The 17,530-nt window shown below is 40.4% G+C and overlaps 1 protein-coding gene across 4 annotated transcripts in view; it reads right to left on the bottom strand.

Annotated features, from left to right (window-relative positions):
• The window catches only part of RASSF6 (Ras association domain family member 6), a 63,891-nt gene that overhangs the window by 27,419 nt on the left and 18,942 nt on the right, over positions 1-17,530 (bottom strand). For 3 of the 4 annotated variants that reach the window (XM_033412533.2, XM_004283555.3, XM_049709603.1), the window contains one exon: positions 5,059-5,137. The exons of the other annotated variant lie outside the window; for it this stretch is intronic. In XM_033412533.2, coding sequence (XP_033268424.1) covers positions 5,059-5,137 — 79 coding nt within the window. The remainder of the gene's footprint in view (positions 1-5,058; positions 5,138-17,530) is intronic. 4 annotated transcript variants of the gene reach the window in all.

Below are 17,530 nucleotides of genomic sequence, written 5' to 3'. Positions count from 1 at the left end.
CTCTGCTTCTTCAATTAAGTGGAATTTTAATTCTCTAATTCTATTTAGCGTAAAATTAAAGCAGAATTAAAAACTGTGCTAAAGTAGAATTCAGAAGAACAGCTATTGTTCAGTTTAGTGGCTATTTTCTCATTTCTGAACAGGAAAAATTTAGCTCACAAACTTATGCAGAACAAGTGAAATAATGTATGTAAAAACACAGTGTAAAATACACAACAAATTATATTTTTGAAAAAAATCAATAGCACTTGAGTAATCTCTTTCAAGTTGGAACTATTATACCAAAGAAGGGAATTCTATGCAAAGAAAAATTAGTAAACAGGATTGAACACTTACTTATCCTGTGGATGTACATATTAATACCAAAGCACATTCCCATAGAATGTATTTTCTAATCTATTGCTCTCTTATATATGTAAAATCTGTTATTAAAGTAGTGTTATTATTAATAGTAAATTTGGGAAATATAGACAGAATATTCCAACTATCCAATAACTACTCTAACATGCAATAACTAATTGTTATTATGAAAAATCAATAATTAGAAAACATAATAAATATAAACATAAATGACTCAATTCTTATTTGAGAGTGTAATGAAAACTCCAGACTCTGGAATCAGACAGACCTGTGTTTGAACTCTGACTCTGCCATTTTCTAGCTGTGTTCTCTTGGACAAGATGTCAAACACCTATAAACTGGGCTGCTGCTTCTGAAGAATGAAATCATAACAATCCTTGATTCATAGGACCTCGTATTTAAAGTGCTCAATAAATGATATTGCTTATTATTTCTTTGGCTGACAAACCTACTTTGGAGTCACTCCTGAAACAAAGTTTTGCTCTTTCTCCTCCTTTTGAGTTCATATTTCAGATCACTGTGAGGTCAGGTACCAATCAGTTGTCCTTAACAGCCAAACATAATTTGCCCTCTGAAAGGGCAGTACATGATGCAGAGCCTACATTTTAGTTATTGATGTATAACATCTTTCCGTGGCTTAATTATACTACAATGAATCCCTTATATCAAAAACTCATAGGGGGGCTTCCCTGGTGGCGCAGTGGTTGAGAGTCCGCCTACAAATGCAGGGGACACGGGTTCGTGCCCCGGTCTGGGAAGATCCCACATGCCGCGGAGCGGCTAGGCCCGTGAGCCATGGCCGCTGAGCCTGCGCGTCCGGAGCCTGTGCTCCGCAACGGGAGAGGCCACAACAGTGAGAGGCCCTGCATACCGCAAAAAACAAAACAAAACAAAACAAAAAACTCATAGAATAACTGCTCTTCTGAGGTTATCTAACTTTTGCTTTCAAGAAGAAATACTCCAACTATTATCAGAAAATGAGGTTTTCTCATGTAAGGAATATCAGAATATTTTTTAATTTCAGAAACCATCTCTAGGACTTCCCTGGTGGCGCAGAGGTTGAGAATCCGCCTGCCAATGCAGGGGACACGGGTTCAAGCCCTGGTCCGGGAGGACTCCACATGCCATGGAGCAACGAGGCCTGTGTGCCGCAATTACTGAGCCTGTGCTCTAGAGCCCGTAAGCCACAACTACTGAGCCTGTGCACCACAACTACTGAAGCCTGTGCACTTAGAGCCCGTGCTCCACAAGAGAAGCCACTACAGTGAGAAGCCTGCACACCGCAACGAAGAGTAGCCCCCATTCGCTGCAACTAGAGAAAGCCCGTGTGCAGCAACGAAGACCCAGTGCAGCCATAAATAAATAAATAAATTTAATTTAAAAAAAGAAATCATCCCTTTTGAAATTTACTAAATAAATTATCCCTGAAGCCTTGTTTATACTTATCTAATCTCATTGTCTCAATCTTCAGGCTTTTTCTCTTCTAGATCTACACCAATACCCTTGGTGATCTCAATGATCCTTATGTGCCATCTCTAAACTAATAGCTCCCAACTTTAGATATACAGCCCAAACCTTCCCCTAAACTTCAGTTGTCAAACTTGACATCGAATTTAATACGTTCCTAATTAACTTTTGATCTTTCTTCCTGTAACTATTTTCCTTTCCCAGTCTTCCCCATCTTGGTAAATAGAACCCCCATCCTTCCAGTTGTTCAGGTCAACATTTTTAAAGTCACCATTAAACTTTCTTTCATACTTAACCTCTCAAAATCCAATACGTTAGCAAATCCCATTAGCTTTACCTTAAAAATATATCCCCAATATGGCTATACTCACCATTGGTACTACCACAATTCTAGTTTATGCCACTGTCATTGTTTGCCTGGTTATCACAATAGTTTCTTTGGGGTCTACCTCATTCTCCTCTTGCCCCTCTATGTATTCTTAGTAGCTAGAGAGATCGTTTTATTTTTTACTTTTTTAACTTTTTATTTTATATTGGAGTATAGTTGATTAACAATGTTGTGTTAGTTTCGGGTGTACAGCAAAGTGATTCAGCTATACATATATATATATATATATTCTTTTTCAAATTCTTTTCCCATTTAGATTGTTACATAATATTGAGCAGGTTCCCTGTGCTGTACAGTAGGTCCTTGTTGGTTATCCACTTTAAATACAGCAGTGTGTACATGTCAATCCCAAACTCCCTAACTATCCCTCCCCCACCTTCCCCCCGGTAACCATAAGTTCGTTAGAGAGATCCTTTTAAAATGAATCTTTAGATAATATCACAACTCCTCAGTGGCTTTCCATCTCATTCCAAGTACAAGCTGAAGTCTTCACAATGATCTATAAGACCCTACATGCTCTGGTGCCCTCCCCTTCTCAGTTCTCTCTATAGCTTCCTTGTTCTCTACTATCCCATTCCCACAAGGTTCCTGCTGCACTGGCTTCCCCACCATACCTCAGTTACACCAGCCAGGCTCAGGACCTTTATTGGGCTGCTGGATATATCTGTGCCTGGAATGTGTGTCCCACAGACTTCTACAAGGTTTGCTCTCTGAAATCTTTCAGTCTTTGGTCAACTGTTCCTCTTTCCTCATCCACTTAGATTCCTGAGCCCTCTTCCCTGCTTTGTTATTCTCCACAGCCTTTCTTTTTTTGGCTGCATTGGGTCTTCATTGCTGCACGTGGGTTTTCTCTAGTTGCGGCGAGCAGGGGCTACTCTCTGTTGCGGTGCGCGGGCTTCTCATTGCGGTGGCTTCTCTTGTTGCAGAGCACGGGCTCTAGGTGCGCAGGCTTCAGTAGCTGCAGCACGTAGCTGCAGTAGGCAACTCAGTAGTTGTGTCGCACAGGCTTAGTTGCTCTGCAGCATGTGGGATCTTCCCAGACCAGGGCTCGAGCCCGTGTCCCCTGCATCGACAGGCGGATTCTTAACCACTGTGCCACAAGCGAAGTCCCTCTCCAGTCTTTATCGCCATTGGATACACAGTTTACTTTTTTGTTTCTTTTCTGACTACTAAAATGTAAGCAAGCATGAAGGCAGGACATTGTCTAGTTTCTTCATTGCTATGTCTCTAGCTTTTAGAACAATGTCTGCAGTGTTGTATACAATAAATATTCATTAAGTTAATTAATCAGAGATTTAGAAAGCTACATGCTATTCTCCATGGACTGCCCCTTTTAACAGTGCCCATCATTGTAACTAAGTCAGAGACTTGCAAAATTCCGGATTCTAACTTTATTTATTTTTAAATTTATTTATTTTATTATTTATTTATTTATTTAGGCTGTGTTGGGTCTTTTGTTGCTGTGCACGGGCTTTCTCTAGTTGCGGTGAGCAGGGGCCACTCTTCGTTGCAGTGCACGGTCCTCTCATTGCGATGGCTTCTCTTGTTGCGGAGCACGGGCTCTAGGCACGTGGGCTTCAGCAGCTGTGGCACACGGGCTCTAGAGCACAGGCTCAGTAGTTGTGGCGCATGGGCTTAGCTGCTCCGCAGCATGTGGGATCCTCCCAGACCAGGGCTTGAACCCGTGTCCCCTGCATTGGCAGGCGGACTCCCAACCACTGCGCCACCAGGGAAGCCCGGGATTCTAACTTTATTGACGGTGAGTAAAGATAGAAAGATTAAGCAATCTGATATTCTCACTGTATACTTTACTTCATACAGTTTTAAAAAATTATGTAAGACAAGGCACTTTATTCTAAAAAGTCAAATGACTTGCAGATTGAGCACTGATTCACAGAATAGGAAATGACACGCCTCAACTTATATGCTTGTCACATCAAAATTCAAACATTTTCCTAAAGGAAATGAACTTCTTAACATCATGAATTCTATGGAAACAACCGAATTAAAATATGAAATCATTTTCTTAAAGTTTTGATCTTTTCTTAAATCTTATATTTTTACAGTTACCTATATGAGAGATCTAAGATACAGGATAATATTGAAATAATTTAAAATTAGGCCATTTAAAAAATTTAGGCCCATTTCTTTATAAAGGGATTAGTTATTTCCTACTTCTATAGGAAATTACATTTGGGAAGGTAACTGAAATGTCCAATCAAACTAAATCATTTAAGCTCACTAGTAAAGGCCAGAGAGGTTTATAAATTTCCTTCTGTTCCAATTGCAGATTTAAGCCAATGGTGGCCTAAAGTCAATGCTGTACACATTTGAAGATCTGAAACGTAGGTAGAAAGTTCTAATGTTCCCTAGGACCAGGAAGATATTGTAAAGATGTGAAGTGAGTCTCATTAGAATACAAGACTGAGTAGGAAGACCTGTGGAGGATGAGGCATTAAAAAACCAATCTAAGGCCACTTTGTACAGTAGCCTGCCAGTTGCAACCTTAAAAATGCTTGCTGAATTGTTTCTAGGATAGATTTTTAATGGAATTGCTGTTCAAAAGATGTTCATACTCTGTTTTTAAAGTAGAAAGCAAATATGTCATTAAAGTTGTTTTAAACGTTTTCCCATTCTAAAAAATTACTTGGAAAGTCACATGTTTCAGGACTAGGATTTTGCAATATAGTCTAAAACCGAAAAATCCTGATCAAGTTAAAGATTCACCTGCTTCTCCCAGATGTTTTGCCTTACGGACTCCAACTTATCCTGACTTCTCTGTACTTTTATGGATTTTTTTCTCCTGTGAATTAAACTGTACTGCATTTCTTTGACGGGCTTACCTGTCCATATAAAATATGCAGATTTTTCTGGTTCCTATAAAAGATGTTATAGGTCTTCAATAAAGAATTAAGTTGTTCCCTAAAAAAACAATATTACATTCAGTTACAATCAGTCTTAGGCTTTTTAATGGTAGAAGGCAATAATGGTGCCTTCAGTTCAAAAAGATATGAGATAGGAAAAAATGGTTCAATGGAATCTTTACTATTCTGTCATTTTAATATAGGTCATTGAAAACTGAAGCCTTCTTAGGACATCAACAAATGTTGAAGGTGTTAATTCATAAATAAATCATCAAAGTAAAACAAATAAAATCTGGTCTTAGGTGGTTACTTTCCCTTAGTGAAGATGTGTGTTAATAATTTCAAAGTTGAATTTGATTTTTAAAAAGTCCTTCAAAATCTTCCATAATGAAGAAATGACTGGCTGCAAAGAGCTGTTTGAATTGAATTTATAATCTAAAGCAGTGGTTCTCAACCCATTTAAGTCACAGTATATTTTGAAACCCTGATGAAAGCTTTGCCTTCCCTGCGGGGGGTGGAGTGGGTTAATCCTATATATAAACACATAGTTTTGCATATACAATGTGTAATAGCTAATTTATGTGCTATTTTGAAAGACTTTCCTGATAAACAAGGAAGGAGTTATTTTCCACATGGTGTAAGTATAGGTTCTTTTTATCTGACAGTAACAAACTGACATTTAAAAATATTCTTTGTTTAAAATTCTGGAGTAAAAGGAAACTCCCTGGCTGTCCAGTGGTTAGGACTCCAGGCTTTCATGGCCAAGGCCCCAGGTTTGATCGCTGTTCAGGGAACTAAGACCCACAAGCTCTGTAGTGCAGCCAAAAAAAAAAAAAAAAAAAAATTCTGGAGTATATACATCAAAATATTTCTAGTGGGTGGTAGGATTTGAGATGATTTTAAATTTTTTTCTACTGTCCTCTCTGTTGTCAAGTTCTTCCCGGGGTTGTTGTTTTATAAAATTTTGAATTAGTTTTATTTTGACTGTTAACAATTAAAATATTTTCATAAGAGAATAAATAAATAACCAAAGAATGGAAAATGACTGCAGACAAAGTGGTGAGGAGAGTGTTCTGTAGCCGGAGACAGCTGTAAAACAGATTTCGTTTCACATTCCTCTTTTGTTTTACAACATTTAATCAACCTAATTTAAGCACCTAGTATGTGCCTGACTTTATGCTTTCCACTGGAGATACAGCAACAGTTCAGGAATAGTTGTTGCTCCTAAGCATCTCACCCTCTGTGGCAGGTGGGCTCTGGCAATGGGAATGCTGGTTCCTGCCACACCTCCATCCTCCCCTTATGCTACCACAGCTCAAGATGCTGCTGTCACTCACCCTGCTGGTCCAAGCTATCTTCTCTCACCTGCGTTATGGCAACAGTCTCCTAAAAGCCTCCCTGTGTTTGTTGTCTATTCTCAACAGCAGGAGTTATTTTAAAACAAACCTGATCACCTCTCTCCTTTGCTCAAAGCTCTTCAATATCTTCTCATCATTAGAATAAAAGCCAATATCCTTCCAATGACTTCAAAGGCCAGTTGTGATCTGATCCCTTTTACACCTTCCATCTCATTTCTACTTCTCTTTCCTTCGCTCACTGAACTCTAGCCGCTGGCCTCCTTGATGTTCCTTGAGTACTCCAGGCACATTCTCACCCCAGGGCCTTTATACATGTTGTTCCCTCTGCCCAGAATGACCTCTCCCACGCCATCACACTGTTAGTGCATTCATTTTTTTTAGGTATTTACTCCAAAGTCACCTGCTCAAGGAGTCCTTCTTGACAACCAAATCTGAAAGTTTGCCTTCTCCCAACATTCGTATCCTGCTTTCCTCCTTACCTCTGCCCCTTGGTCACCATCTAACCTTGAATATATTTTATTTATTTATCTTATATTCTGTCTCCTTCACTAGACTGTAGCTCCAAGAGACTAGGCTTGCTTCCATGTTTCGTTCACACTATGTTTCATGTGCCTGGAAGAGAGCACGGCACATAGTAAGAACTCAACAAACACTGGTTGAATGAAATGATCAGAAGAAGTCTTATTCCTAAAATAAAACCAAACATATCAACAGGTGGAAAGCTTTTTTATATAAGTTGCTTTATGGGGGAGGCATCTCATGATATTAAACTTCCAGATATAGTAATTGCTAAAATCCCTTTGATCTTCAATACCTGTCTCCCTCCCATAAGAATACTTGGCTCCGTGAGGGCAGGAATTTTGGTCTATTTTATTCATTGCTGTCTTCCCAGTGCTTAGAGCAGAGCTTTGCTCATAGTGGGTACTTATTCAATAAGCATTTAATGAGTAATGAATGACAGAGTTCATGTATATTGATTTTTATGTTTGAGATCAGGTAAACATACTTTCCGCTTGACTTTTCTCACTTGTAATTTTTAATGCGCACATTTCCAAGGATCAGTACACTCCACACAAACACCACATAAAAAAATTCTACAGAATTCCTCCATGCTATTTTTCCGTTTCCCAGCTGGCTTACTTTAGAATTTTAGTGTTGATGAATATTTCTGTTCTAAACATCACTGGGCACACAAGGGATTTTGTTTCATTGGAGTCATTGCTGTGGAATAGTTCCTTAAAATTAACATACTGGTAAAGAGCATGAACACTTTTATAGCTCTCATTATTGGGAGCCAGGGCAGCATACGGACATTTCCGGTTCACTTGAGATGCAACTCCTGATATGCTGAGCTGTGAGAGTTGTTATTAAAGTAAATGAATCTTTACATAACCTTATTCCCTCAGCTTCTGTTTCTGATAAAACTGCATGTTAAGGTATGGTACAAGTATCCTTCAAAGTATTTACCTCAGTACCATGTTTGATTAGAAAGATTATTCTCTGGGAACAAGCTACTTGGAAAATGTTTCTGTATCTGAAAAAACCTGACTAAATCTTTCTGCACAGAAATAAGTCTCCAAATGACCCAGGGAGTCAGTGAACTGTGGTCCCAGGCCACCTGCTTTTGCAGATAAAGTTTTATTGGAATACAGCCACACTACTTTGTTTGCCTATTGTCTATAGCTGCTTTATTTCTATAACTGCAGAGTTGAGTAGTTGTGATACAAACCAAATGGCCTACAAAGCCTAAAATATTTATTATCTGACCCTTTACAGAGGTAGTTGGCCAACCTATAAACCATGTGTAACACAGGGTAACTAAATACCACAGAAATCTTCCATATTTTTCTCACCACAGGCAGGATCTTTCTGACTATCAGTGAAACTTTGAAGGATTTTGGCATGTGGAAGAAGAAAATAGTTCAGTAAAATAGTGTTGGGATAAAATTAGGTAAGTTAACGGTGTAATAAAGTGAGGAACTAGAAAAGAAAATCCGTAAGTCAGGTGAACAACTGCAGTAATGGTGTATGCATTCCAAATATTAAAACTTCATCACAATTTAATCGTATGCACTTTACCAGAGGAAATTTTGGAGATGATTAGTCTATGCACCTGTTGAAGCAATGGGTTAATACAACAGGAGGATAAAGTGTAGCCTGCAACATTCTAACTCGACTTGTTGGCATTAAGGGCACAAAGAGCTGAAGAAGTTATTGTCAAGTTGATTATCTCTTATCCGCTGACTGATTCAAATTTTGTCCTCTAACAGAAGACCTGTCCTAATGGTTTGCTGTGTGATCACAATAAAGAGGCCTCATCCGTACACTGAGGTGGGTGAGAGCTTGAGGGAATAGATGCTGCCTACTGTGCACTCTGGAGGGGAAGGATTAAGCAAGAAGGGTGTGAGAAGCTTACCAGGCAAAGAAAATATTAACAAGGACATTCTAGATATTTCTGTAGTTTTTGTGGCAAAAGCTCAAAGAGTTGGGACTCTAAGAGTAGAACATGTAAAATGGGGAATGGTGAGTGATGAAGAAGAAGGCAGGAACCTTGTGAACCATTTTAAGAAGCTTAAAATTCACCCTGCAGGCAATGGGCACTTACTGGAGGTTGCAGGCAAGTGTAAGGTATGATGCTTCTAAGGGCCGCTAGGGAGCTTATGGAAGACAGATTTCAGGACAAAACAACACGGAGGCAGCAAGATGGGTGGAACAATTGCAATGGTATTGGGGTAGAGAGCCAAGGCTATGTTCTGTGGAAAGGTGATCAAATGTCCCTCATGTACAGAAGAATCTAAAGTCTAGAAGAGACCTAAAATAAGTATAGAGATTATTTGGTTTAGGAGATCCAAAGGCCACGACTAAAGTGTTATCTAGGCAGTCCCTAGTCAGGAAAGGGAAGACTGATTTAATATACATGGTGACTTGTCAGTGCTAATTATAATGTATTTTTTAGGATTTAACTTAAATGTTACCTATGGACCTCCCTATCTCATAAAAAGGAAAAAAAATCATCTGTGTACTTTTCCCTCTCAGCTCCAAAGAGTCCCCCGCCAGCCTAGACCAGACAACTGTTCAGCTGCCCTAACAAAGCTATAAAGTGGGTGATAAGGAATGAATTCCATATCCAGTCTTCTCAGTTTACAAATTTTTCTAGAAGCCACAGGGACACCCAAGAAGTCGGCATGGTACAAAGAGCCTGTATATCAATACTTTACGTGTGATACATAAATTGATTTTTTAAGAAGAGCTTGGTATTCTCGAACATGAAATACTGTATCATAATATATCCTAAAGATTTTTAAAAAACATTTTCACATAATATATAACATGAATAGTGTTTTTATAAAACGAAGGAATAGCAAACTTCCATGTAAACTGGACTTCTAACTAAACGAACACATAGAATCTTAAGCTTCGCCGGGACAGAAGCTGGCACTGTGCACTGACAGTACAGAGAGGGGACCCTGATAGATGCAGATGGACACCTAGAATTAGTCATTACAGCTCCTGGGTGAGTGGTAACCAGGGAAAGACTTAACATGGGGGGGCGACAGGTGTAGGGGAATGATGCCAGGGTTCCTGCTCCTTTCAAGGTTCCCTGTTCCTGTAAGGCTCCCAGCTCAGTTTTAATGAGTAAAAGTGGATCCAGAGTTGACTGTAAAATGCTTAGGTGTACTTTGCACTTTGTGGTCTGAATTGCATCTGCTCAGCAGATGGGAATTACCCACATTCTGACGTTTGTCATGAATAATGGGCTGAGCAAGAGAGAAGTTCCTCAATCTTATCACGCTATTTGGCTGGAAGAAACACTTTGTGTTTAATTTTATAAACTGTAATATGCATTGACATATTGGACAGCATGATGAGTGGAAATGAGTTATGCCCTGCACCCATAGACAGAATGAATGTCAAATTTTAGTTGTAATAAGAGTTCTCCCTCATTTTAGTAATGATTTACAGCATAATTCAGTGGCTATCTAATCCTTTTCTTGGAAACCAGAAAACCCCGTCTCATTCTTTACTAAGTGATTCTTAAAATTTGGACAAAGGCAAACCGGAAATACTGTTGTATGCTGTAGCCCAGCGCAAGCTTCAGAGATTGCCACATGACACAAAATAAACTTCAGTGGAAAATACAGCCCAATGTAGTCACCAAAGGCAAATTTGGCCATGGCTGTGCTTCCTGAGTTTGTGTTATTTCTGCCTCTTGGAGACTTGCTGAAAAATGTTCAGGCTCCCAGCCAGGCAGCCACGGAACCAGATAGTGACAGCAGCACTAGAGACAACATCCTGCTGTTTGTATTACCATGTTTAAGAGCAGGAACCTAAAACATTCGAAAGAGTCTTTTCAAAAAGATGAGAAATTGAGGCAGAATAAAAATGCTAGCTTGCTCTTTTATACAGTCACCCCTCTCAATTTTGTTCATAATGTTACATTTTAGCAATGAGATTAACTATTTAATGTCAGGTTCAAAAAACTGAATTTAAAACTTAACTCAGAGTTATTTTTACAGAAAATATATTAACATGTAAAGATAGCAAATTGATCATTTTCTGGGAATTACGGTTGTGATGTTTTATTTTATGTGTTGTAGTTCTGTATACTTTTTGAACTCTATATAGTAAGTGCATAATACAGTCATAGTGTTTTCATAATTTTTCTTCCATAAACATGTAATATGAACTTCTGTATGTTTTTGAAAAGGGGAACCAGGAAATATGCGGACAAAAGAACGAGTAAAGCCTTATCATTAAGCTCTTTGCCAAGACAAAACCATCATTCCATATTACTGATGTCTGCAAGCAGCAGCAGAATTCTCTTAACCCACGTTATCCTTCGTTACTGTCAACTTGAATCGTGGAATTAAAATTGCAAACTCCTGCCGCCCCTCTTTCCTAAGTGGCTATGGCTCCATTTCTTTTTGTCTTTGGCCTCATCTCCTGGCTCAAACGATGAGGAAAGAAGACTGCTTTTCAACCTTTGCTTAGAGACGTTCTTCAGCTAGCAAAGTAGGTTATTCATTTCCATTGCAAATGAAGGGATTGGGTTCCACAGTTTGAATACTGAGAAGCTGGGAAGGGAAGGGCTATCTCAATGGAAGCAAAAATGCAAAACCTAAAATGATCAGGGAGCCCTGAACTTGTTGAACTCTCCCGACTTCCTTCAAAGGGCTGCCCTTTTTGAAAAGGAAGGGTTTTCAACAGCTTTAGCAACTCTGCTCAAGTATCATTAATTATTGCTGGTGGTTAGGAGGATGGTGCCTGTGATTTGTTTACCTTTTTCTTCCAAGCAGTTCTATTCTAGAGCCTAAGTCTCTGTCAGTGCTGACAATTGATAATAAAAAGGCCCTGGGAGTTTCCTGAAATCCATTAGTAATTAATCAATAAGGTAATATAACTAGACTTGTCTCACCTCCCACCCTCTGGCTGCTTTTGGCCATTTTGTGACTTTTGTATTTTCTGAGGTATACATCTTTTTAAGATTACCCCTGTAAACAATGGCCCTGGAGCTATTAATGAATACATCTATCAACTTCTCTCAGGTCCTTAACACCTAGAACTCAGATAAAAGCAAAAGGATTAAAAATTAAGGTATAATTTCACAATATTAAAAAGAAATTTGAAGTGACTGTTGGCTAGTTGGTTGATAGAAAACAAACCCCCCCCCAAATGTTTTCTTGATTATGAAAACTCCACTGTTTAAGAGAGGAGCTGTAGCTACTCAGAACAATGTCACTAGATGTTGGTAAGACATGGAAGAGGGTCTAAAAAGGGAGAGGCAAAGAAGGATTGTATCATTTATTAAAATGCTCGTGCTTCTGAAGAAGACAGGAATGTGCTTTAGAACTGGTATCTGATTTTGAAGAGAATTCCTTTATAAGCGTAACTATCAGATTTTATATTTTAACACACTAGCTTGTTTTCTAACAACCTCAGATAAAGGAAGACACTTATCTACTCTCTTTCCCTCTATGGTTTGGCTTCTGAAGATTTTTATGAAAAAGATTTTTTAAAAATTCACAATCTATTATTCCAGTTGGCGGCTGCAATGAGCAGCTTCTGCATCAGACCTTGGTTTCTGTTATCACATGCTGCTGACTTCCTAAGGGCAGCCCAAGGAGTTCGTGGACAGGGAAGAAAGAATGAGGGAAGTCTATGCTCTACAATCTCCTTTTCTGGCCTGAAACACAGAGAAGTATGGTCTCTGGCTCGCAGCCCTGACACTATTTGCAAATTAGTACTGATTTTTGTATTCTATTCTAATCCAAAGTAGCGACTTGAAACTACCTCCACTTTGATGGAATAGTCTGTTTCTTGTTGTAGCTGATGGTTTTGGAGAGAACAAAGAAATATTTAGTGACCAAGAAAAAGCTGTTTGAAAACTACAGAAAAATTATGTGCCCTGAATGTGTGGACAATATGAAACACAGTGGTAGATGTGCTATGTTAGATAAATGGTTCTAAAACCCGACCTGAAGGGCTTGTTGAAACAGATCATGAGGGGCACCTCCAAAGTTTCTTATTGAGTTATGTCCGGTGTGGGTCCTGAGAATTTGCATTTTTAACGTGTTCCCAGGTGATTCTGGTGCTGCTAGTCCAGAGACCACACTTTTTTTTTTTTTTATTCTCTGCGGTACGCGGGCCTCTCACTGCTGTGGCCTCTCCCGTTGCAGAGCACAGGCTCCGGACGCGCAGGCTCAGCGGCCATGGCTCATGGGCCCAGCCGCTCCGCGGCATGTGGGATCTTCCCGGACCGGGGCACGAACCCGCGTTCCCCGCACTGGCAGACGGACTCTCAACCACTGCGCCACCAGGGAAGTCCCAGAGACCACACTTTTGAGATCTTTTAGATCTCAGGATGCTGAGAATCATGGTGATATTATTCTTTTAGGGGAAGGGAAGTCTATCAACTGGCAGGTTGCAGGTTGAAACAGGCGGACATTCCAACTGAAACTAAAATAGTTACATATAACCAGCCTGCTAACACTTCTGCCCTTTCCTCCTCTGTTACTGAAGTAAGAGGCCAGAGAACACTGTCCTTGCAGACATTCTTTGGGAGGAGGTTTGTTCTAGTTTCCTATTGCTGCTGTAACAAATTACTACAAACCTGGTGGCTTTAAACAACATAAACATTATCTTACAGTTCTACAGGTCAAATACAGGTCTCACTGGCTATAACCAAGGTATCAGCAAGGCTGTACTTCTTCTGAAGGCTCTAGGGGAGAATACATTTCCTTGCTTTCTCCACTTTCCACAGTCTACCCACATTCCTTGGCTTCCGGCTCCCTTTTCCATCTTCAAAGCCAGCAGTGGCTATACAATCCTTCCCACTCCATCACTCTGACATGGAATCTTTTCACATAGTTCTCCTACCCTCCCACATAAGGACCCTTATGATAACATTGGGCCCATCTGGATAATCTCCCAAATTTAAGGGATGCTAACGGATTAGCATCCTTAATTCCATCTGCAACCTTAATTCCCTTTTGCGACGTAATGTAAAATATTTACAGGTTCAGGGGATTAGGAAGTAGACATCTTTAGGAGGTCATTGTTCTATCATGGGATTCAAGGGTGACTCCTATCCAAATATTGTCTGAATACTTGGGAGGCATCTTGTTAGAAATCAGAATCTGTATTTTAACCGAGATCCCCAGGAAATTTGCATGTATGTTAAAATGGAGAGAAGCCCTGATATAATCAGTATATATGAAACAGTATTTATGAAACAGTATTTAAGGGTAACATATGTCAAGCCAAAATACTAAAGTCCTGATTTAGTTCCTTGATGCTAATACTCCCATACTCACTCATCATCAACAAAAGTTTATTGAGGGATTACTGTGTAATAGACAATGTAATAGATGCTGGGGAGACTGCAATATTTAAAACCAATGGGGCCCGTGCAGTGATGGGAGTTGCTTTCTGGAGGAAGAAGATAGAAAAAAAACAAAACAAAACAAAAGAGCAAATAAAGAAATATGTTGATTTTACATAGGGGTAAGTGCCATAATAACAATGAAACATCATCCTGTGATGCAGCAGATGAAAGAGGGCATTTTAGAGAACGTGATCAGGAGGCCTGAAATATTAAACTGACACCTGAATAATGGGAAGGAGCTATAGCCCTGTGCAGAGTCAAAGAAAGTGTCCTGAGCAAGAGATGCCGGTGCCACATCTTGTGTGCGGCACTAAGCTTGACATGTTTAAAGGAGAAAAACAAGGGAAGAATGGCTCAAGATGAGGTTCTAAAGGTTCTCCAGGCCAGATCGCACTGGGCCTTAGAGAGACTCCTTATGGTAAGGAGTCTGCAATAGGAAGCTTTGAAGGGTTTAAGCAGGACGCCGTGACGACATTGTAAAGAGACGTTCTGGCTGCTCGGGGAGGATGGATTACGGGGACAGGGAATGGAAGCTGGCAGCCCAATTTGGAGGCAGTAATAGTTGTCCAGGCAAGAGATAGTGGTGGCTTGGACTAGATGGTGAGAAGTGGTTGTATATTGGAGGTGGAGTTGATGGGACTTGCTGTGGGGCTGGGTGTAGAAATGAGGAAATGAAACAATTACGTTGGTTTCTAGCTTCCCTTAGGATCTTGCTTCTCATTTTTCCATGATTTAAACTTTTAGGTCTCTCTAATACGTGCCCTATAGATATATTTTTTAAAGCCAGTTAAAAAGTAAACACAGATGTGTCACACAACACGCGTCATGATTGGAGCAGATGCAGGCTGATGGTAAAAGAACACGCTTTGTGTATGAACAGCTGGGAAATTTTGTGCTGGTTGAGGATGATTACCTTGACATCACCGTCTGATGCCCCTTGTTCCCTTGAGATGGAGAAACTATTCTGTTAAGCCTTTCAGACTGATATGGCTTTCAGCCACTTGGACCATCCGGATTGTTACTAGAGTGTCTGAAACACAGCAGGTGGTCAGTGATCCTCGGAGTCATCTATGTGAGCGTGAACTACAGACAGGGCTTTCCTTACAGTGCTTTTATGGTGCTCTTCTGTAATGTCGCCATGACTTTGACCACTGATTCTCTTTACATTGGAAAAAATATGTTAAGCGGCCTCCTTGTTTCTATTCTGGGCATCCTCCATCTACTCTTCACACTCTATCCAGAGTATGTAGAACATACATAAGCATATCATCTGCTTTGGTTAACATCCTTAAATGTCTCTCTACTGCTCTTGGTATAAAAACCCCAAATCCTTATCACAGCAGGTGAAGTCCTGCTTGGTCTCTCTTCCTCTTTAGCCTCTTTTACAGAGGTGCTTTTTTTTTTTTTTTTTTTAAGAAGATGTTGGGGGTAGGAGTTTAGTAATTTATTTATTTATTTTTACTGTGTTGGGTCTTCGTTTCTGTGCGAGGGCTTTGTCTAGTTGTGGCAAGTGGGGGCCACTCTTCATCGCGGTGCGCGGGCCTCTCACTATCGCGGCCTCTCTTGTTGCGGAGCACAGGCTCCAGACGCGCAGGCTCAGCGGCCATGGCTCACGGGCCTAGTTGCTCTGCGGCATGTGGGATCCTCCCAGACCAGGGCTCAAACCCGTGTCCCCTGGATTAGCAGACAGATTCTCAACCACTGCACCACCAGAGAAGCCCCAGAGATGCTTTTTCCTGTGTCCTGCACCTCAACAATTCTGGGAACTTTCACTGGCTGGAACTCTGTGCTCCCTCTGGCCGTGAAGATGTCAGGCTGGCTCCCTGTGTCAGGTGTGCTCTCCTGCTGACTCTCTTAACCTTGTTAGCTTGCGTCACCTTCAGATCTCTGGACTTCCCTGCTTAGGCTAGATCCTTATTTTCTCGTAGAACTTGGTTCTTTTCCTTCTGAACACTGACCTCCTTTTGTTACCAGGCTTTTAGAGCTGTGGTCTCACTGTGATTTCCAGAGCAGTAGCATCTGTACCACCTGGGAACTTACATGTGCAAGTGCTCACTCTACTCCAGACCTGCTGAATCAGAAACTCTGGGAATGGGGCCCAGCAATCTTTATTTTACCAAGCCCTCCAGAGATTCTGATAAAGGCTCAAGTTGGAGATTAGTGGCTTCAGACTACAGCCTCCATGAGAGTAGGGCTCTTGTCTGTTTTTGCTCAAAATTGCTACCCCAGCTTCTAGTCAGCGTCTGACTAATGGTGTGCTCTCAGCAATTGTTTGTTTAGGGAATAAAATATAGGAAACTGAATGCTGAGCAACATTTAGAGGGGAAAGATCTTTTACCAGCATAGCTAACAGGACCAGAAATTCAAGTAAACTCTGTGTCATCTATTTCTGGAATCTTTGAATTTTGACCTCATCAGACTTTCTATTGAAACATTTTCAGTGTGTATTGGGCAGACAGATGATCTTGTTGTTTTTTAATGGACTAAGGTGATAAAATAGGTAAATGTGGAGTAGATACATTTTATTGTGAATAGCAGTCATATTGGTATGCTCAATGACTGTTAACAATATATATTCATTGAAAAATATCTGACATAAAGCTTAATGACCCTTTTCACTAGTCTGGGGGTGATATTACTGACCTTTATGTAAAATTGTGATATCCAATTTCTCACAATAAAAATGAATTTTTACTAGGTCACCAGACATGAATAATGGGAATGTTTACATAAATTTAAAAGGAAAACTCCCACATAGAAAAAGATTCCTCATTGTTTTTTTTTTTAGCGATACGCGGGCCTCTCACTCTTGTGGTCTCTCCCATTGCGGAGCACAGGCTCTGGACGCGCAGGCTCAGCGGCCATGGCTCACGGGCCCAGCCACTCCGCGGCATGTGGGATCTTCCCGGACCGGGGCACGAACCCATGTCCCCCGCATCGGCAGGCGGACTCTCAACCACTGCGCCACCAGGGAAGCCCAAGATTCCTCATTTTTAAAGGAGATGGTCCTACACATGTCTCAAACTTTTTGCCCTGGCTTATTTTAAAATCCTGACTCCTATCAAAATATGTCAGGGAGGACTCCCTTATTCTTTATTAAAGACAACAGTCCAAAGGTCTTTAGAAGAGTGTGGCCCTGTCTTTATACACCTACCTGCAGGGCATGCTGAGGCTTGCAGTGTTTGCGCCAGTTCCTTTGATCCAGAGA

This window comes from Orcinus orca, chromosome 4 (genome assembly GCF_937001465.1).
Source record: "Orcinus orca chromosome 4, mOrcOrc1.1, whole genome shotgun sequence".
In the NCBI taxonomy this organism is placed as follows: Eukaryota; Metazoa; Chordata; class Mammalia; order Artiodactyla; family Delphinidae; genus Orcinus; species Orcinus orca.
The sequence above is the reverse complement of the archived record's forward strand: the minus strand, read 5'-3'. Positions and strand labels throughout refer to the sequence as shown.